Consider the following 21,594-nt stretch of genomic DNA (forward strand, 5'->3'; position numbering starts at 1 on the left):
GACTTCTTCATTTATATAACAGAGAAAATAATGTCTATGTTACAAAAGAAAGGAAGGATTAAATTAATGAAAGTAGAAGTTTTATAAACCATTATACATAGAATAGATACTGTTACATTGAAAACAGTTTCATTCCTTAGCTCTGTAAAAATTTGTCCTCAGTTGACAGAGAACTTCAGAAATCAATATAGAGGCGCTTGGGTGGCTCAGTTGGTTAAGCGCCGACTCTTTATTTCACCTCAGGTCATGATCTCACGGATCGTGAGTTCCCCACATTGGACTCTGTGCTGATAGGGTAGAGCCTGCTTGGGATTCTCTCTTTTCCTCTCTCTGTGCCCCTCCACCTTCAAAATAAATAAATAAATAAACATTGAAAATCAATATAAGTATGATTTATGTTGTATTTCAAACAGCAGTGAAAATTTAGGTAACAAATAAATAGAACAGTAGTTTTAAAAATTACTTTCTATTGTCATATTAAACTTTTGCATTTCACATTAAAAATAGTAAGTTGAGGGGCACCCACCTGGGTGGCTTAGTCGATTGAGTGTCCAACTTTGGCTCAGGTCATGATCTTGTGGTCCATGAGTTCGAGCCCTGCATCTGGATCTGTGCTGATAGCTCAGAGCCTGGAGCCTGCCTCGGATTCTGTATCTCCCTTTCTCTCTCTGCCCCTCCCCTGCTTATAGTCATTCTCTCTGTCTCTCTCAAAAATAAATAAAGATTAAAAAAAATAGTAAGTTGATACTTTATTAGCTCTGAGAAACAGGAAAGCCTGGGGGGAAAATGCCTAAAACATAACCGGTTGCTTATAATAATATGTTAACAATGAAACAATGTTTTTTAAACTTTCTTTTGCACACAGTGGCATGCTTACAGGGCTATTTTATTATAGTAAGTAAACTGATTTTATGAGCTTTCTCTGATGAATGTCTTCCGTTCTTAAAAGTTTCTCAGTTTGTTTTAACTGTACACAATTTGGTTTGCCATATCATGACTGTCTTTCTTTAGTTCTCTATTTCTTTGCAGTATCACAAAGTCATACATCTGTGATTCTTGTGGTGTTTGGAAACTGTTTAGAGGTGTAGCAAAGAGCATTAGAGCACAGAATAGAGTCAGAATAATTAGTAATTTGCTGTGTGAACGTGCCAGTGTTATCACTCCAGCATGTATTATTATTTTCATAATATCAATGAATAAAAGAAATAATCATGCATGCTACCACCTTGCCTAAAATGGGAATGCCTTAGTGAATGTAGTATTGTGTGGTGTGTACATTCTTTTACATATATACATATGTGCATATGTATATATGCATATATTTCAATTTCATAAGCACTGGTTTTTGTATTTTTGAGAAGAGAAATTAAATGGCACAAATTATTATATCGTTTACCTCAAACTATATCTGACCATATGCCAGTATTATAAATGTTACATCTTTCTTTAGCACCAAACATTTGCCTTCAGTGGGGGCAACAGTGAGGTTTTCCTGTATATTTATTATAGTGTGCTATCAGAAATTACAGTTTAAAAATATTTTAACATTCCCTGAAGTCTCAGGCAGTCTAAACATATGAAGAGTTTTAGGTGTTCATAAGCTTCTTAAAAATAAAATTGGCCTTATCAAAGCTTGATCTTATATATAAATTGGAGTTTGCTGAATGCAAATCTAAAATGCAAAATTTGGGGGCACCTGGCTGGCTCAGTCCATAGAGCATGCTACTCTTGATCATGGGGTGGTAAGTTCAAGCCCCACATTGGGTATAGAGCTTGCCTAAAAAAAAAAAGGTCCAGTTCTATTTTCCATAATTTAAAGAAATGCATTAAAAATGCATGAAAATATTAAGAGTGTTTTGGCTTTATCTTAATTTTATTTCTCTAGAAAAAAAATAGTAAGATCATTAATTTTCTTTTCTCCTGATACTTTGAAGAGTCAGATAAAGGGCTTTGGTTTAAAAATTAAATACCAGATACATAAGGCAAGAATCAAACTGTCATAATTGGTACATGACCAAAGTGTTTCTAAAAATAAAAATCCTTTACTGTTACTCAAAATTGCAATTCTGGGCCTTGTTTTTATTGATTGGTTTTTAGTCTTCCTGAATACCAATGAAAATATTAGTAAGGAATGAAAGACTCCTTGTTATAGGCGCTTAGTTCACTTCTCATAGAACTGAGAAGAAGGTAAATCATTTTGCTGGCTGAACATATAGAATCGCTCAGCATTTTAGCTTGGCAATTAATATAACTTTGTAAAGGATGCTTTCTTGGCAAATCACTTCTTCTTATAGGCTTTTATTTTAAATCATAGGCTCTTGAAGAATTCAAAAGTGCCCTCAGCATAGCTTTACCTATATTGGTTACCAAATAAAACATATCATCTTCTATGACTATTTAATTCCTTTGCCTACTTCACAAGCCTAAGTAGAGAATGTGTGCAGTGCACATAAAAATGTTTGCAGAAATGAGATAATCTGTTCTGAAATTATAAAGCACTCTAAAAATGTTAGTTATCCAGTGATCACAATGGACACCTCTCCTTGCTAACAGTTCACACCACATTAATTTTTTCATTACAATGAATAATCAGGTATTCTTGTGAATATTTACCCTCTGGTTACTCTGTCAACTTGGCACAAAATTACATGCAGCTCTTGGGGTGCCTCGATGGCTCATTCAGTTGAGCATCGGACTCTTGATCTCAGCTCAGGTCTTAATCTCAGCATTGTGGGTTCAAGCCCCACATCGGGCTCCATGCTGGGGGTGGAGCCTACTTAAAAATAAAAACAAAAACAAAAATATAAACAAATATACCCTCAGCTCTCTTCTGCCTGCTGTAAGAAAGAGCAAACATTTGACCAGAAGCATAGGTAAGACTAGAATTCACCCTGTCTTACATGGAAATAGAGCCAATATGACCTAGAATAGATAGTTCCTCAATGGATCAAGTACTCTTTCCCTTGAATTTTCTTTTTTATTGTAAGACTTGTGATTCTCAGAAGGATGCAGATATGACTTCATCATATCTAACTCTGAATACAAACCTAGCCTTACTGGATTGCAGCTGATGAAATACATATTCCATATTTCTAAATCATCTAGGATTTAATTATACAATTTTTAGCTGTCTAGGATCTGACTTCCTTTCTTCCTGCAGATGATGGCTTTTAGTCATTGTATAGTGATAACAAAGTAAAGAAGTGGATGAGAAAGAAGACGTAATTTCATTTTGATTTTATCAGCTCTTATAAAGAGCATGATGGTGAACTGGGAACTGCTTAATATGGAATTTAAACAATATTTGTACTTTTTGTCTGCCTATGATCTATCCTAGAGCCCCATTCCAAGGATAGCTGGGGTTTGAAGTGTTTCAGTATTACTCCTCCAGGAAGTTACTTCCTACTTCTCTAAGTAGAGCTGCATAATAAACATTTTCACTTATTTTAATTAAAAGGGCACTTCCTGGTAAGTCTCAATTATTGCAGCCAATCCTTTTAAACAAAATTTTGTTGATTTTTATATATTCTTATTATACTTAATTCCAGGTAGAGTGCTATGATTATGATAATGATGGGTCACATGATCTCATTGGAACATTTCAAACCACCATGACAAAACTGAAAGAAGCCTCCAGAAACTCACCTGTAAGTTATATCTTTGTCATTTGAATGTACTTTATGGTTGGCCATGTATTTATTATTTCATTTTTTCCCCCTTGGTATAGCAAACAGTTTGCCATGGTTTTACTCTGTATTATAAAATGCTATGAAATCTGTGGATTTTATTTGTGTAGTAATTGGATGATCCAAAATTCATCTTGGAGTATAAGTTTACATTTGTATTTAGAGGTTTGGTTTCCTTTGGCTTCAGACAACATATGTGGTTTGATTGGAAAACCCTAGTTTTAAAGCATTTGGTATTTCATTGGTCATAATAATTAAGTTCTACAACACTAGATAAATACCTGGACTTGATCTGTGTACATTTATATTCCTTTTGGACCCGCTTTTACAATATGCCTCTCATTCTTCTCTCCGACTTTTCTTCACTGAAGGGAAGGATAAAAGGATAATTATGGTATTTCAAATTATGTAATATTAAGCCTCCATCTAATGGCACTAATTTTGTCAAGATCATTAATGTGCTTTAACTACATTCAGTTTATTATTTAGCATCCCAACATATTGCTAAAAGTGCTTCTGAAACTTTCCTGTCTCTAAAGCCGAGGTGCCTAAAAATTATTCCAGAGCATTTTATAAGTAAAATTTATCAATTGCTCCCATCTTATTTCCTTTCTAGTTTGAATGAGATAAGCTATTAATTCTCTTTATAGCTTACTTAAAATAGAATAATATGAATTATTACCTGCATAATGTTCATGCATATAGCCTTTGATTTTGAAAACATAAGAGTAAGTTATGGTTAGATGAGGTCTTTTTTACCTAGTCATGTAAGTGAGGTGATCTAAAAGATACTGATAGTTTTAGATCAAAACGTAACTACAAAATAAATAAATAACACTTATGAGCCATTTGGTTTAAGTAATGGGGAGAAATGAGTTTTAAACAAACATAATGAGACTAGAATTTTTAGTAGGTCACATAGAGATCTATAGCCCTGTCCCTACTCCCTGGTCACAAAGGCCAGGTACTAGAAGTAGACTATACAAAAATGTTTGTGTGAAGTATGAAAGGCTTTTAAAATCATTCCTAATGGTTTAGGGGCATCTGGGTTGCTCAGTCAGCTAGGCATACAACTCTTGATTTCAGCTCAGGTCATGATCTCATGGTTCATGAGATTGAGCCCCAAGCACGGAGCCTGCTAGGGGTTCTCTCTCTCTGTCCCTCCCCCTCACTCGCATGCTCTCATGCTCTCGCTCTCAAAATACATAAATAAACTTTAAAAAATCATACCTAGTAGTTCAATTAAAACAGCAAAATTCAGCTGTAAATATCCTAAAGAATTTTTTTTAAGGCAGAACTAATGGCAAATGCTAAAAATCTGAACAATTCAAAAAAAGCAAGCTACCTAAAAGAACTAAATATGAAGAGTGATCCGGATTGTTGTCACTATCCTTCAGAATCAGTAAATGAACTACTTTTAGAAGATATTGAATGAACAACCAACTCTGTAATACTTTATGGATCATGTAGAGTTTTCCTAAATCCAACTATCTTGATCCTTCCCTCCTCCATGACAGAATGAGGCTTTTAATGTTGCTGCCATGGCAAGGTTTACCTACTCTTATTCTTCAAAGGCAAGGCCATATCTTACCATCTCTGTTTTCAGTGCCTGGAATAGTGCCTGCCACTTGGTAGACACTTTGCAGAGAGAGAGGGAGACAGAGAATCCCAAACAGGCTTTGCACTGTCAGCACAGAGCCCGATGTGGGGCTTGAACTCAAGCACTGTGAGATTATGACCTGAGCCGAAACCAAGAGTCGAATGCTTAACCAACTGAGCTACCCAGGCGGCCCACATTGGCATTTTTAGTATTGCTAGAAAGAATTAACATTTTGTCTTTTCTTCCTATAGGTGGAATTTGAATGCATAAATGAAAAAAAGAGGCAAAAGAAGAAAAGCTACAAGAATTCAGGTGTTATCAGTGTGAAACATTGTGAGGTTAGTTGATATTGACCATTTATAGTAAGTGTAATGAGATTCCATTTCAAGTTCTTTTTTCAATATGGTATATATTAAGCAAACAGGCAAAGAATATTAAAGTTTTTTCTTAAGAAATGTGAATTGAATTTTGGGCAATTGAAAATCACATGAGCATCTGGATACCCTTAAGGAAAAGAAGAGAGTAGGAAATAGTAAAGAAATCTTTCAAGTAAATTTGGTTCCAAGGTTTGACAACTTTTTAGCAAAAGAAAAGATTATTAAAGTTTTTTCCTTATTGTAAGAAATATGAAGCATCATGGTATTTTCCCAGAGCATTAGCAGAAATGACCTGACCCAGTGCATCTATCCTGGTCATAATTTCGAGTTGAGATATTGTAAACAGAGGGGAAAATTCAAGAGATTTCTTACAACAAACAAATGAGGTTTTTCTGGTTTTGTTTTTTATTAAAAAAATTCAATTATTATGCTTATTAAAGCTCTCAACATATTAGATTCATTGCCAGTTTCTTAAAACCTAAAGTGATTTCATCTTTGGCCATTAATATTCTAATCTTAACATTGCTTTAATTATCTCAAATTAAAATCATACAAATTCATGACAAGTAGGGGCAGCGGTACCTTAAACTCAAATGCTGGGGTGGTTTCCACATGCTTATATCATGTTTTGTTCAGTTTCTAAACTGTTAAAAACGTATGCCAGAGAGCTCTTTGTATCTCTTGTATAGTAAAAGAGTTTTAATTTTAACAGTGCTATCTGTTTTTAGATTACAGTGGAATGCACATTCCTTGACTATATCATGGGAGGATGTCAGCTGAATTTTACTGTAAGTAACACTGACTTTTTCAAAAGTCGTGTAACATATTACTTTTTCCTACCATTTTGCAGTGTTCTATCCTTCCCTGTAAAACTGACTTAGTGATGAAATTTATACAAGCTGTTTAGTATGATCTCCTCAGACAGGTTGTCTAATAAGCTCATCCACAAGCTTTCAACTTTGTTGATCAGATCTGTTTCTTCTGATGGAAAGCAAATATGTCCTATAGCAATTTAAAATTATAGAAGCATTAGTCAAACAACGTACAAAAATAAGCCCTACATCTAAAGTCATGGATTTGAGGCATCTAGAAAAAATAGGAATAACAGATTGTTTCATGCTGAAGCTTTAATTGTTTGTCTGTGGAAAAACTGGTAGGCCCAGGCATTTGTTAGAAAATGGTAGCAGCAGGCTCTGGGATGAATATTTGTTTCATCTCCTGGACATCGAGTGTAGGCTTTTCCTTATTAAGGGCTGCAATTGTTATTTGGCAGGTGGGAGTGGACTTCACTGGCTCAAATGGCGACCCAAGGTCTCCTGATTCCCTTCATTACATCAGCCCCAATGGTGTTAATGAGTATTTGACTGCTATCTGGTCTGTGGGACTGGTCATTCAAGATTATGATGCGTGAGTATGACTAAAATATTTGTTTTTATAACTCCCCAGAAGGGGCAGTTTCTGTTTCATCTGCTAGTACTTGGATATAGTTGTTGGTGATAAGACTGCTGGGTTGACAGGGGGGAGGGGAAGGGGCATGGTAAGGGTAGCTTTATCCCTAAAATTTCTTTCCTGTTCTCTTTTCTAGTTTTCTCTTGGTGACAGTCTTAGTGTTTACTTTTGACCTCTAATCTCTGGCTGTGATCAGTTATAAAGAGCCCACAAGCTTGTTTCTTTGATCTGGTTTCCTTGGGGTTTACTCATTAGGGATAAGTTACCTGTGTGATTGAAGTTCAGATGACACATTCTGTAAACATTCACAGACACTATTTACTAACATGTCTGTTTCTTGCCAGTGGCTGTCAAATTATTTTCTTAATGGCAACCTTGAACAAGTGCCAAGAGATAACTTGACTTAACTGTTATAAAATATTTTGAATAGATTCTCAATGTATAGATTTTTAAGAGATTAAATAGGTCCTCTTGAAGGTTTACCAAACAATAGAAAGCAATCTACATTAATACATTTTTGTTCTGGATCTCTTAGAGCACAGTATAAATTTTCACTTGCCTTTGCCTATTATTTTATGATAAAAGCCCTTACACAAATTGATGGAGCTTTTTATTAATCTGTTACAACATTTAAAGAGGTAATCTTTTCAGGCAAATGAAAACTAATCTAAAGCAAAGGTGGCAATTCCAATATCAACCTAGTATGATTTAAGTCAAAACTCATTAAATGTAATAAAAAATTATTTTATAGAATACTTTGTTATATAATCCAAAATGGAAATATAACCATGGACATATTTGATAAAAGAGTATGAAAGTATTTCAACTGAAAATAGTTAGAAATAATTAAAAAAAATTTTTTAAGTTTTTATTTATTTATTTTGAGAGAGAGAGAGCACAAATGGGGAAGGGACAGAGAGAGAGGGGGAGAGAGAGAATCCCAAGCAGGCTCCACACTTTCAGCATGGAGCCCCTCAGCACTGTCAGCATGGAACCTCATGTGAGGCTTGAACTCACGAACCACAAGATCACAGCTAAAGCCGAAATCAAGAGTTGGACACTTAACTGACTGAGCCACCCAGGCTCTCCTATAATAAAACTTTTAAAGCAACACAATTAAAATGGAGTTTATATAAAGAATAAAAAATTTATAAGGTTTCTTTCTCAGACTGCCACCTGGAAGTTAATAACAAAAGGATAACTAAAAAGAATTTACCATATGGAAATTTAAAAAAATCTTAAGTAGTTGTTAGATGAAAGAGGAAATCAAACTATAACAACAGACTATTTAGAAATAGAAGGAAACAAGAAGACTATACATGGTCCTATCTTTAATAGAGGAAAATTTCTGGCTTTACATGCTTTTATTTTTTAAAGAAGAAAAATCAAATATAAATGAAATAGAGTTTCAACAAAATAAAATTAAAGAATAGGAAGAAAAAATAAAGATATGATGATAATAGCAGATTCTATCTGTGTATGAGCCATCATGTGTCAGGCACAATTTAATGTAGTTTCTATGTGATGCTCATCTAATCTTTATAATTTGCTGTGACATATGTACTATTATCATCCATTATCATCTGCATTGTGTAGATGAGAAAATTTAGGCATAGGAAGTTAAGTAGCTTGTCCAGAGTGACTCAATTGGTAACTGGCAGAAACAGAATTGAGCCTGGGCTGTCTGCTCCAGAGACATGCTCTCCAGGCTATATTGTGTACTTTGCTGTATGTCCTCTAAGCACCAAAAGTAAGGGACTTGGAAAGTTTTAAAACCACCACTAAATGAATAAATTAAATGACAAGATGATTCTTTGCAAGTTCAACAAAACATAGGCAAATCTTGCCAACAACATGCATAGAATATTAGTAATGAGACAGAGATTATAAGCATAGATCCAAAAAAAAAAATTAACAATTGTAAGTTAATACTCAATAAAACTCATTACACTGGAACATCTGGATTAAAGGAAGATTTTGGGGGGAAGCTTTAAATTAGCAAAGTTGACTCAAAGAGGCAGGAAGCCTGAAGAGACTAGAACCATGGAAGGAATGGTATAGTCCAAAGAGCCACTCCTCACAAGAGAACCAGGCCAAGACAGTTTCATACATAAATTCTACCAAACCTGTAAGGAATAAATTTAAACCTAAGAGAATCAAGTAAAAAAATATTAGAAATCAGTGAGAGTTCAGAAAGGTGGTCAGATACAACATAAAATTAAAAAATCAGTAACTTCTCAGTAGCCAGCAATAACCAATTGAAGAAATTATAGCCGATACAAGATCACAGTTCATAATGCAATAAAAAATAAGCATGAATTCAGAGAGTTCTAGGATCTTTAGTGAGGGAAAACTACAAAATTGTACTGAGGGACAAAGAAGGAAACTTGTTTAAATGGAGAGCTATACCATGATTCTAGATAGGCAGATGTCATAATGATGTAATATATAAAAATTATCCCAGAATTAAGCAATTCTAATCAAAATTGCAATGGAACCCTGATAAAATGATTTTTAAAATTTCCTAGTGGGAAAAATGAATCCAAGAAATTTTTGAGGGGGAGAAAAAAAGAAATGAAGGGGAGTTTTGTTTTAGCAGATATTAAAACTTATTTTAATGCTGTATTAATTAGATGCACCTGGGTCACTCAGTTAATCATCTGACTTCTGCTCAGGTCATGATCTCATGGTTCGTGGGATGGAGCCTTGAATCGGGCTCTGTGCAGACAGCCTGAACCCTGCTTGAAATTCTCTCTCCTTCTCTCTCTGCCCCTCCCCACCACATGCTTGATCTCTTTCTCTCAAAATAAATAAACTGTAAAAAAAGGTGTGTTAATTAATATTACAGAACTAGTACATGACAGTGGAACAAAACAAGTCTTGAAATAGAGCCTAGGGTGTACTTGAACTTAATATAGAGATGTGATAGAGATGACATTTTAGGGAAAGGGGTTGTTACAGCTGCTAAACTAGACAAGAACTGAATTTGTATTCCTAAAATCATACCTATATATGTTAGGACACTATTTTTTTTTAAGATTTGATTTGATTTATTTTATTTTAATATTTATTTGATTTTGAAAGAGAGAGACAGAGTAGGGGAGGGGCAGAGAGAGAGGGAGACAGAGAATCTGAAGCAGGCTCCAGGCTCTGAGCTGTGAACATAGAGCCTGACACGGGGCTTGAACCCACGAACCGTGGGATCATGACCTGAGCCGAAGTCAGATGCTTAACCAACTGAGCCACCCAGGTGAATTTTTAAGTAATCTCTACACCCAACATGGGGCTTGAACTCACAATCCTGAGACCAAGAGTCACATGCTCCACCAACTGAGGCAGCCAGGTGCCCCTGTTAGCATACTATTTTGTATAGAATATAGACAAACTACTGAAATAGACACCCCCCAAAAAACGTACATTTACCAAAATAGGTGTTTACTTCTTTTTTATGTTGCAAGTGTAGAATGTGTCTAACTTAGGTTCTATCCTAAACGCAAAAAGAACAATTAAGAATTAATATAAAAAGAATATCCAGCATAAAAATTAGTATGTTCATTACAGTGTTTTATAAGAGCAAAGCATTGGATGTTTATTGGTTGTGGGAGAATATCCATACAGTGGAATATTTAGCCATTCACATGATGTTATATATTCAGGTCCATAATCCCTTATCCCCACACCATTGGGGCCAAATATTCATATATTTTGCTACAGAAATGTGAGAATTTTATATGTGACTTTGCACCATGTTTCTGTGGCCAAATGTATGAATATTCATATTCAGTAGTATGAATAAAAACTATAAATAACCTCATATCAGTTGAGGTCAGGTTTTGCTGCCAAATGAGTTTGCTATAAGCGAATGAACTTTTGTTTTTTAGGGCTTTATGGATTTATCTAAATATTTATTCAGCAAAATGATATACAGTATTTAAGTAGAAAAGAGTATGTTATAAAATATGAATATAAACTCCAGTTTTATAAATATATATAGAGAGAGACATTTTTCACTCTTGTTACACAGAAAAGTACTTAGAGTGATAGTTGCCAAATATTAACATTAGTTCTCTAGTGGTTATTATGGGTTTAATCTTTGTGTTTGCCTTAGATTTTGAATTTTTTTAAAACAAGCTCTATTGGTTTTATTATGAGCAAAGATAAAATTTTCTATTTTGAGAAAAAAGTTACTTTTCAGTTTTTTCAAATTTTCTTTTTAGTGATAAAATGTTTCCAGCGTTTGGTTTTGGAGCTCAGATACCTCCTCAGTGGCAGGTGAGAGGAAATCCTATTTTAAATATTTCCCTCCAACAAAAGCAAAACAGGGTCTAATGAGTCCTTTCATCTTTTGACAGGTTTCGCATGAATTTCCAATGAACTTTAATCCATCCAATCCCTACTGCAACGGTAAGCTAAAAAGTTAACAGGAAGATTTTACACAGAAAGCCTCACTAGTGTTTGTTACTTGTTGTTTTCTTGTGATTCAATACTACTCAAATTCCCTTCCTCATTTTCTTTTCGTGACATATTTAACATTCTGTTGTATAAAGTGGAAGAATTACACCAGGTTGTTGGTTCAAGTGGTAAAGATAATAATGGTGCAAATCTATTATGAAGATGATTGTTGGCTAAGTTCTACCTTGAGAGGTTCAATAGAAAAACAAGATTCTCAGTCTTGAGAACAGATCAATATTCGTAATCATATTATTTTCACATACAGGTTGGTTTTAAAACAAACCTTTAATAAAACAAGTAATCCAATATACAGATTTGTGAAGCTTTTCTCAGAGTAGCAGTCACTCTCTACAAGGAAAACATGTCCAGCATCAAATTACTTGTTACTCAGATTACATCTGAGTGGGCTAACAACGGAACAAAGAATTAAGCTCCCACAGTGGCTCTCCTCTACATAGACAGCAGAAAACCAACATCTGTTTCATTTCATTTTCTTCTTTATACCTCAAATATCCAAGTCTTTCCTCCTTTTTACCCCAGTGAACAATCCAGCTAAAATGCCAAATGTCCTACAATATGATACAAGTCTGAACTGTTTGTAGGAGGAAAAGGAGGTAGGGAAAGAAGCATATAATTGTAGCTAATAAGCTAATTTTCTGCAAAGGGTCCTTTTGACAATTACAGAATATTTAGATTTCTAACAGAAGAGGGCGTTCTTTCCTTATCTTCAGTTTTCATGAACAATATTCATAGAGCAGAAGACCATGAACATTTTGTTGGGAATAGTTTGTATTAGGGTTTTCTTGTTTTTTTCTAGGACACACTTTCCATACTAATTCAGTGTTCCTTTGATGTACTTTCAGTGGCTGGTTGTGACCTTTTTATCCCTAGCCATTTGAAATCGGGAATAGCAATTCTTGTCAAGAACTGTGTTTCGTGCTTATGATGAAATTGGAACAATTTTTGGAATTTGGTGTTAATTAGGTTTTATTTCTTGCCAATAAATATGGATGACTTACATCATGTGAAAGTTCATTTTAGAAGTTCATTTACTCTGAGTAAAATGAGCCCATCTTTGGGCTGTCACCAAGCATAGCTTTTCTATTTTTGGTTTATAGTCTGAAAAAAATAATCCATTTGGTTTTAGACAGAAGACATACTGTACTGAAAAAAAATACGCCTTATTTTAAAGCAAGGGAGTTGAATTCCCTTTTCTTGATTAATCATTGAACTTAGGTGCCCAGAAATAATATGTCTTGCTTGTTCCTTTAATGCAAAGGAAGGATTTTGGCATAATTTAATTTTAGTGGAGGAACTGAAGGCAATGGATATTTGTGAAGAAATTTAATTAACAGCTTATATATCTTCAGATTGAAAAGCAAACTGAAATGATAAAAATGAAAAAGAATATTATTGCTGTGAGGACTCAAATTTTCTATAGCATGTATCATTGCAGTAAGATCCTGCTGCTGGCCTATGTTAATATTATTTTTGTTAGCACTGAACTGACTGACCACTAGTTACAGCTTCACCTTGTGCATGTAAAATCACCTGTACATATGAATTAGTCACTTTCTCAAAGGATGTTCATGAGACTTATTCCTAACTTCAAAGTGACTAATAGGAGCTAATTAGAACTCTTAAATGTTAAGAGGAGAGCACTGGTCTTGTGAAGCTTTTAAATCAAGTATATACTTCTTTTCCTTGTTGATCTCTGTTCTGTTGGACATTTTAAATAGAACTTTTAAAAATTATTTATTATTTTTTTGACAGAGAGGGAGAGAGAGAGAGTGCGAGCAGGGGAGGGGCAGAGAGAGAGGGAGACACAGAATTTGAAGCGGGCTCCAGGCTCTGAGCTGTCAGCACAGACCCCAATGCAGAGCTTGAACTCATGAGCCATGAGATCATGACCTGAGCCAAAGTCGGAGGTTTAACTGACTGAGCCACCCAGGCACCCCCTGTTGGACATTTTTAAAGCAAGACACCTGTTTTAGTTTACATGTAAAATTTTTTCAGGCAGATTTCCTTAATGATCTCAACAAGTATAGTGGGGGAATTTCTTGAGGATTTCTAGTATCTTACCTGCATCCTTGACACTCTAAAGTTAGGGGTAGATTCAACAGGCATGTATGTCACGTGAAAACTTCATCAGGAGTGTTTTTACCAGGAATGCCATTCAAATTCCACTAAGTTGTGCTGTTATAATAACCAATCTCTCAGTAATTTATAATAATAACAGTTTATTTCTTGCTCACTTTATATATCCCTTTACATGTGGCTAGTCTGCTCGGTATTTCTTCTCTTTCTGGGACTCAGAACCTTGACTGAGATGTTCTGCTCTCTTTGCAGAAGGAAAGAGCAAGATTGCTGGTGAAAATAGGCAGTGGTTCTTAAAATATCTACTTAGACATGAATGTCATGTCCATCTACATGCGTGGTCAAAGCTAGTCAAATGGCCCTGCCCTGTCTTCTACTATGCAACATCTCGGCAGGCCTGGGTGGTACTGCATCAACAAACACATTAGTATTTCTGCAGCAAAATGTAAAACACAAGCTGGAAATGAGTTTTTAGAACTATACAGTTTATCATACCATGCTTAATCTTTAAGTTACTGAATAAACCCTTGACTAGAATTAACATTAGGATTATAGCCATCTGAGTCCAGAGAATCTTTGGCCATCTATGCAAAAGTTTTTCCATTTTAATCAATAACTTTTACTTATGCCTTATCGTCAGTTGTATGATACAGCACCTTTTTCATTCTTTTTCATTAGAGTCTTAGTCCTAAAACAACAAAAATTAGGCAATATAACAGTCCTACTATAGATTAATGAATAATTTGGCTGAGATGAAAATAAATGCCTTTGGTTGGAGGAGGGAAGCATTTAGGTTTTTGCAATAGAGCATAACTAAGAAGTTTTGTAATATATGGCTGAAGAGAAACTCTTGAATATAGAATTTTTAACTATTTAAAGCAATATAGTGTGTGTGTGTATATATATATATATATATATATATATATATATATAATTATACATGTATATTAATTAAATTAACAGGTGTAGTGAACAATGAACAATTAAATTGTGCTTGACAATTTTTAATACTGCTTTTCTTGGCCTAGGAATCCAAGGCATTGTAGAGGCATATAGGGCCTGCCTTCCTCAGATAAAACTCTATGGACCAACTAATTTTTCTCCAATCATAAATCATGTGGCCAGGTTTGCTGCTGCAGCAACACAACAACAGACAGCTTCTGTAAGTATCATAGTGCCAGGGGACAGGGAGAATATGGGTTGGTAGTTGCCTTTGGTGCCGAGATCCATCAAGATACAAAGAGCATGAAATAATAAGATAGCTGTCCTTGGTTTCAGAGTAACATCTGTTATTTTTAAATTAGTGATCATTAAAAGCAGGACAACAAAAAAATAACCCTTGTACTCATGAGTCTTTTCTCTTCCATTTGAATTAATTTTCTTAGATAGGTTCTACTAAAAAGAAATGGCTAATACCTACCTTTTCAAAGGTAGACTTAACAAATTAAGGCTTGAGGAAATTTACTGTTTCAGTTAGTGATGAAAAATTACTTACTGTCCTAAAAGGGTCTGAATTAGACAACCATTATCTGTTGGATTTTGATACCAAATCTCTCTTAGTTTCATTATACCCAAAAGTAAGGCAGGGATAACTACCTCATACAACTGCTGAAAAGTGAAATAATATAATTCATATAAAGTGCACAGTGCCTGGGGCAGAGTGAACACTTGGCACGTGATTGCTCTGTTATAAAACTTATTTCCATTCTAGACTTAAATGATCCAAAAGATGGGGTAACAACTTTATGTAACATTTACCATTCCCTAAAAATGTTTATCAGAGATGACAGTATTGAGAGAAAGATTCCTCCCCAAACCATATCCATTTTTCAAAAAGTGCACTTTAGTTTGATAAACAATTCTGCTTCTTTCATATTTGACCTTTTAGAAACAGAGTTGCCACTTACTCTCTTGATCGATACTTTAACATATTTAATACTTATGTTACATCAAAGTGTTTATTCCAATGCTCACTAAAAGTTTAATGTCTGACATTTAGATGTCTTGCTTCTGTATATTTATACCAACTGTATTTTGTGGTCTGTTGCATTTTTAATGAACCTGCAATTTTTGTATAAATAAATTTCCTTGTCATTAGAGAGTCTTAGAATATTTTATGTAGATGGTATCCTAGGTAGAGACTGGAAAGGAAAATGAATAAGAAAGAGACTGAAAGACTTATCAAGCTGGAGATGTTTTTAACTGTTGCTTTTATTGTTTGGGAGCTCAACCTGTGCTCAGTGGATATAATTTTCTTTTTTGGCAGCAATATTTTGTGCTCTTAATCATTACTGATGGTGTGATAACAGACCTTGATGAGACCAGACAAGCTATAGTTAATGCTGCCAAGCTTCCTATGTCCATCATCATTGTTGGAGTGGGAGGTGCTGACTTCAGTGCCATGGAGTTTCTGGATGGTGACGGTGGAAGTCTGCGGTCCCCATCAGGCGAGGTAGCCATCCGAGATATCGTCCAGTTTGTGCCTTTCAGACAGTTCCAGAATGTGAGTACCACTCCTCCTTATTCTTCATATACACTAAGGAGTTTGACGACAGACCTTCACCAATCCATAACCAAGTGGTTGAGTGGGAGTCTGGGGTTAGAGGATGTGTGGATTTTTGGTTTGAAGAGTGCTGATTAGATTCAGCAGTTTTGCTTCAAGTTGTGTACTTGTGTGTTTCTTGCAGTCTATATGATAAATTGTTATAAGTGGTGTTGCTGTGAATGTTTTAATTTTATCTTTACCTATGTATGTAACAACAGAAAAATTCTGTACAAGTATATGATGAATTTGTCAAACTGGAAGTTGACTTGATGAAAATCTCTCAGGACCCTGTTTTACCCAGTTTACTCCAATGGTAACGTCTTGTAAAACTGCAGCACAGAATCACAGCTGGGATATAGACGTTGATGTAAATAAGGCCCATCACCTGTGGGACCCCTCTTGTGGCCCTCTTAGAGCACACCCACTTCCCTTGCACCTCCACCCTGCCTTAACCCCTGGCAACCACTAATCTGTTCTCCATTTCTATAATTTTGTCATTTCAAGAATGTTATAGAAATGTTGGGATTGGCTTTTTTTCACTCAGCATAGTATTATGCATTGTTGCTGCTTGTGTTTATTTTGATTGCTGAGGTGTATTCCATGGAATGTATTCCATTCCATGAGGCGTATTCCATGGTATAGGTATACCTATACCTATTCCATGAGGTATAGGTATAGGTATAGGTATACTGGTTTATTTAACCATTCACTCATTGAAGGACATCTTTAATTGTTTCCAGATTTTGTCTATTATATGCCAACATGCTATAAACATTCATGTACAGGTGTTTGTGTGAACATGAGTTTTTATTTCTCTGGGATAAATACCCAGAAGTGCAGTTGCTGGGTCGTATGATTACTGCATGTTTAATTATGAAAGAAACTATGCTCTTTTACATTCCCACCAGCCAGTGTGTCAGTGTAGGGGGAGGTGATTAAAAGCAGTAATGTTAGGGATCCTTGTGGTGATGAAACTGTTGTGTATCTTTTTTTGTTGTTTTTTTTTTTTTTAAAGAGAGAGGGTGCAAGTGAACGAGGGGCGAGAGAGAAGGAGAGAGAGAATACTACCGGGGGAGGGGGGAGAGAGAGAGAGAGAGAAAGAAAGATGGAGAGAAGTGGGATTCACCCGAAGCTGGACAGGAGCTCACCCCAAGCAGGGCTCGATTTCACCAGATGTAGGATTTGAACTCACGATCCATGAGATCATGACCTGAGCCCCCGAGGCACCCAAAACCATTGTGTATCTCTATTGTGGTTATGGTTATACAGATCTACCCAGATGATAAAATTACACAGAATAATGCAAACACACATGCAAATGAACACATGTAAAATAAAACTGGTAAAATCTGAGTAAGGTCTGTGAAATGTACCATTACTAGTTTCCTGGTTTTGATATTACACTATAGTTATATAAGATATTGCCTTTGGAAGAAACTGGGTGAAGACTCTCTGTATTATTTTTGCAACTTCCTATGAATCTGTATTTCAAAATATAAAGTTAAAAAAATTAACACTAAGTAAATGAAAGACCCACATTTAAAAGCTAAGGAACAAAAAAAATTGTCAAATGCCAAAATGTTGGCACCAAAAAAGGACTTGATAAATGTTAGTGGGGGTAATAAAACACTCTTAAGTAACATTAGTTACTTAGCTTATTCCATGCTTCATAGACCATTCCTAAGACAAGATACAGGCCTAGGAATTGGGAATTACTGTTTCTTACTGACTGGTGAGGTATTCCTAGTCTGTTATCAAAATGCCAGTACAAATTTGGTTACTAATAAAGTCACTTTGATTTTGTTTTTCGTAAGGCTCCAAAAGAAGCGCTTGCTCAGTGTGTCTTGGCAGAGATCCCCCAGCAGGTGGTGGGCTACTTCAACACATACAAACTCCTTCCTCCCAAGAACCCAGCTAAGAAATGAAAGGAGCCATGGCCGCAGGAGCAGAATTCTTTTGTGCTGTATGGAGCAATGGATTCCTCTCCCACCCCAAATCATGAATCTGTTATTTTACATGCTTTTCATCCCTAGCATTTATGATGTAAACCTAGTTCTCTACGGATTCTATCTATTTAAAGCATTCTTTTTATACTTTTTTTGGAGGAAAGTGCTAAGTTAATCTCTGCTCAATCAGTGCTGTGATTGCTAGTGACTTGCAGTGACACTATCAGGATTAGAAACTCGCGTGAGAAGAGCTGATTTGGTGGTTGTGGTTGTTTATTTACATATTGTGAAAATGCTGTTTTTTGAATGTTTGCCCCTAGAGAGAATGGAAAATTGCTAGGATGTGATTTACAGGTTGCTATACTTTGTTCTAGGCAATATATGTTTTATAAACCAATGTCCATACCTGATGACAAGAACTTCTTAAATTACATGATATTGAATTTGTTCCTATAACTGTATTCAATGCTTTTCCATGGGATAAAACTTCATTCACTTTTGCCTCAAAATTGCTGCACTTTAGACATTGCAGTTTACAAAACAGTATGCATTCGCTTAGGACTTCATAAATAATACTGAATCATTCGAAGGGAAGGTACATATTCAATTCTTAAAATGTACAATCAGTAGGTAAAAGGACCCTCATGTAAGTAAGCCATTTTTATTTGCCCTTCTGGATCTTTTATTTCTATTGTGGAATACTGTAAACATGGTCAGATTCGACCTTTTCATTTACTATGTGGGACATTCAGGATTCTGTATCTGCATAGATGATAGTTTATCCTAGATTCAACATTATTAGAGTATTTTAATTGGAATTTGCTAAAATGGTTAGGACTGCTTTGTCCACAGAAGCTATGAGGACCAAACATATAAGAGGAAATTCAGAATTCCATTCCCTTTTAACTAACGAAATACTTTAGTTATTAAAAAAAGACAATTTTTATATTTTCCTTGCTAAGATCTCATACATTGATTTGTACATTTGTACAGATTCATTTAGACATTTGCTCCGTTTTTTTAGTAACATTTTAGTCTGATTTTTAAACTCATGATAGTGGTCATGTATTAATCAAAATCAAATTTTGCATTTTAATAATGTGTTATTTCCTAAGTCCAGAATGTATGTATTCAGCATAAAACCTGTTGTAACTTAAAAAAAAATTTCCCACTGCTGCTGCATTAGGATAGGGTGGACTTTACGTGCTTTTTGTTTTTTTAGAGTAGCATTATTTTTTTCTCTGTTTTTTACCCTTTAGAACATATTCAGACATTTTCAGAATAGATTCAGTAACATTTTATTAAAGGACCTGTGTGCCAAGTACTATGCATATTCATATGTTGGCCAATCATCTCTAACAATTTAATGTTAAAAATTGTGTGTTTATCATATGTCCTTAAGTGGATGCACCTGGTGCCTTGCTGACATGCCTTTCCTTACTGAAACTTGCATCGCAGCTCATATCTCTCATTCTCTGAAATGTCGAAGGGAGATGAGCTCTCAGCCATGAAGAACTTTGGCTTCTCAGAAGTCGCATGTTGTCAAGGTCAGGCTAAGAGGAGACCTGCTTGTGCTTGTGGTTGCCTAACTCATGCGAGCAGTTCCTGCCTTCCCACTTAGCTAGCTAGCATCTGCATACGTGCTGTTAACTTGAAGGTGCCTAATAGGCTGTTACTCTATGGCATATCTCAGTTGACAAATCATTTTAGCATTAGTTAAGTGAGAAAAAAACTGGTAATTCTTCCAGTAGTTTGGAGCCTTTGTTGTCTCAGATGTCCTGATTTCAGTTCTCTTTGTGTGCTTGGAAACAGCATATATATATTGCTGTGGTTTTCAGGATTTTTTTTTGGAGCCTTAAAAAAAAATGACATACACACATCCTCAATGTATGGTGAAACAGATAGAAGTGGAGCTTCTCTACGCTGGAGCAGGGTCCAGAGTCCCTCTCACTGGTCCTCCTCCTCCCTCCCCTTAACCAGCCGCTGGCAGCCCTGAGTCACCAGCACTGGGCACCTGGGAACCACTGGTCGTGAGCATTCATTGTTTTCATTAGCCAAATACTGCTACTTCTGTCACCACTGTCTGATTTGGTCTTCATAATTTTATATGCTGGTTTTAACCAGAATCATTCCAATTTTTAAATTACTTTTTAAAAATTCATTCTTGATCAGGTTCATCAGTAGATGCTATTATTCATAGGAACTATGATTCCAGCAAATGAGGATAATTGATGCCTTTTTGCAGTTCTGAATAAAAGCATTTACAGTTTCTAAATTATCATTTGGTAAAATTCTTACTATTTCACCATTTCACCTCATCACATACTGATTTAATATTGTTTTGTATAAAAATAGTCCTTTTCCCTATTGTGCCACCATGCACTGCACTGTCACCAGTTCTTAAAATGCATTAAAAAAAATAACCAAGTTGACTTTTCCGTCTCATATGATCATCTGTCTTACAAACATGTATTGGGGTGACAGTGCCCTGGGCAAACGTAATATTTCTCACATATGCCTGCACTGAGAAAATAATATATACCAATTAGCATGGTTATGTCACCTTGTGCTTTGAATTGAAATTTTTAAGATCATAAAATTTCAAAGTCAGATCAGGGATTTACAACTGTTCATTTTGGTAGTGCCTTAGGCACCCTTTCCAGAAAAAGTTCTGGGCCCCATTGCTGTTTATGCTTTATTTGACATATTTTGCCTTTTTCATTTTATAAATTTCCAGGAAAACCATCTTCAATAAATTTCTTCTAGTCTCTTTCTGTGTGCAGTTGATAGTCATGGGAGTGACACATAAGGGAAGCCAGAGGTTTGGTTATGATTGGCAAGAGACTATCTTGTGCTTTAATGATGTTGTACTTGATAATAAGTGTATAAGTTACTAATGTATGAATTCATGTTAAATATATCTTCCATTTGAATTCCCTTTGGATAAAGTTATTTCTTGATGTGATTCAATAATAGTGCCTTGTTTTCATTTATTCTTTCTCTAAATTGTTATCAAAACCAGTAGAAAAATTAGAAATAAAGTGAATATAGTATTTAGGGTGGCCTGTATTCATGTATTGCTGCACTGAGCAGTTTGGGGCTTTTTATTATTTTATAGGAGTTATTCATTTAAAATATAATGAATGCATTGAAGATACATTTCTGGGTGCAAGGGATAGGTTCTCAGCTTATAGCTGGATGGCCTAAACAATATGGTGCTCACATTGAATCAGTTGTGTTAAGCAGGGCAGTATACCCACCTTACTTTTTTGTTTTTTGTTTTAATTGCTTCTGTTATGTTGCAGTCATCGGGCAGGGCCTTGGGGATACAGTGGTGACCTAGGGGCTGCAGCTGCTGCCTTCATAGAAATAATGGACTGGGGGAGAGAGAAAACATTAAATGAGTAATTACAGAAACATGAGATCAGTGTATGATGTAACA

General features: G+C 35.3%; 1 protein-coding gene and 1 long non-coding RNA gene across 5 annotated transcripts in view; both read left to right on the top strand.

Annotated features, from left to right (window-relative positions):
• The window catches only part of CPNE3 (copine 3), a 47,802-nt gene extending 26,685 nt beyond the window's left edge, over positions 1–21,117 (top strand). For all 4 annotated transcript variants that reach the window (XM_019453403.2, XM_019453406.2, XM_019453404.2 and 1 more), the window contains 9 exons: positions 3,549–3,647; positions 5,538–5,624; positions 6,392–6,451; positions 6,937–7,070; positions 11,330–11,384; positions 11,465–11,516; positions 14,690–14,823; positions 15,928–16,164; positions 18,021–21,117. In XM_019453403.2, the coding sequence (XP_019308948.2) occupies positions 3,549–3,647; positions 5,538–5,624; positions 6,392–6,451; positions 6,937–7,070; positions 11,330–11,384; positions 11,465–11,516; positions 14,690–14,823; positions 15,928–16,164; positions 18,021–18,131 (969 nt within the window). In that variant the 3' untranslated portion in view covers positions 18,132–21,117. The remainder of the gene's footprint in view (positions 1–3,548; positions 3,648–5,537; positions 5,625–6,391; positions 6,452–6,936; positions 7,071–11,329; positions 11,385–11,464; positions 11,517–14,689; positions 14,824–15,927; positions 16,165–18,020) is intronic.
• LOC128775263 (uncharacterized) lies at positions 16,172–18,012 on the top strand. The gene is made up of 3 exons (XR_008419886.1): positions 16,172–16,797; positions 16,831–16,842; positions 16,885–18,012. It is a non-coding gene; the product is annotated as an uncharacterized LOC128775263 (long non-coding RNA).
• Positions 21,118–21,594: the final 477 nt, after the last annotated feature.

Source organism: Panthera pardus, unplaced genomic scaffold, assembly GCF_024362965.1.
Source record: "Panthera pardus isolate Hobbes unplaced genomic scaffold, ASM2436296v1 HiC_scaffold_7, whole genome shotgun sequence".
In the NCBI taxonomy this organism is placed as follows: domain Eukaryota; kingdom Metazoa; phylum Chordata; class Mammalia; order Carnivora; family Felidae; genus Panthera; species Panthera pardus.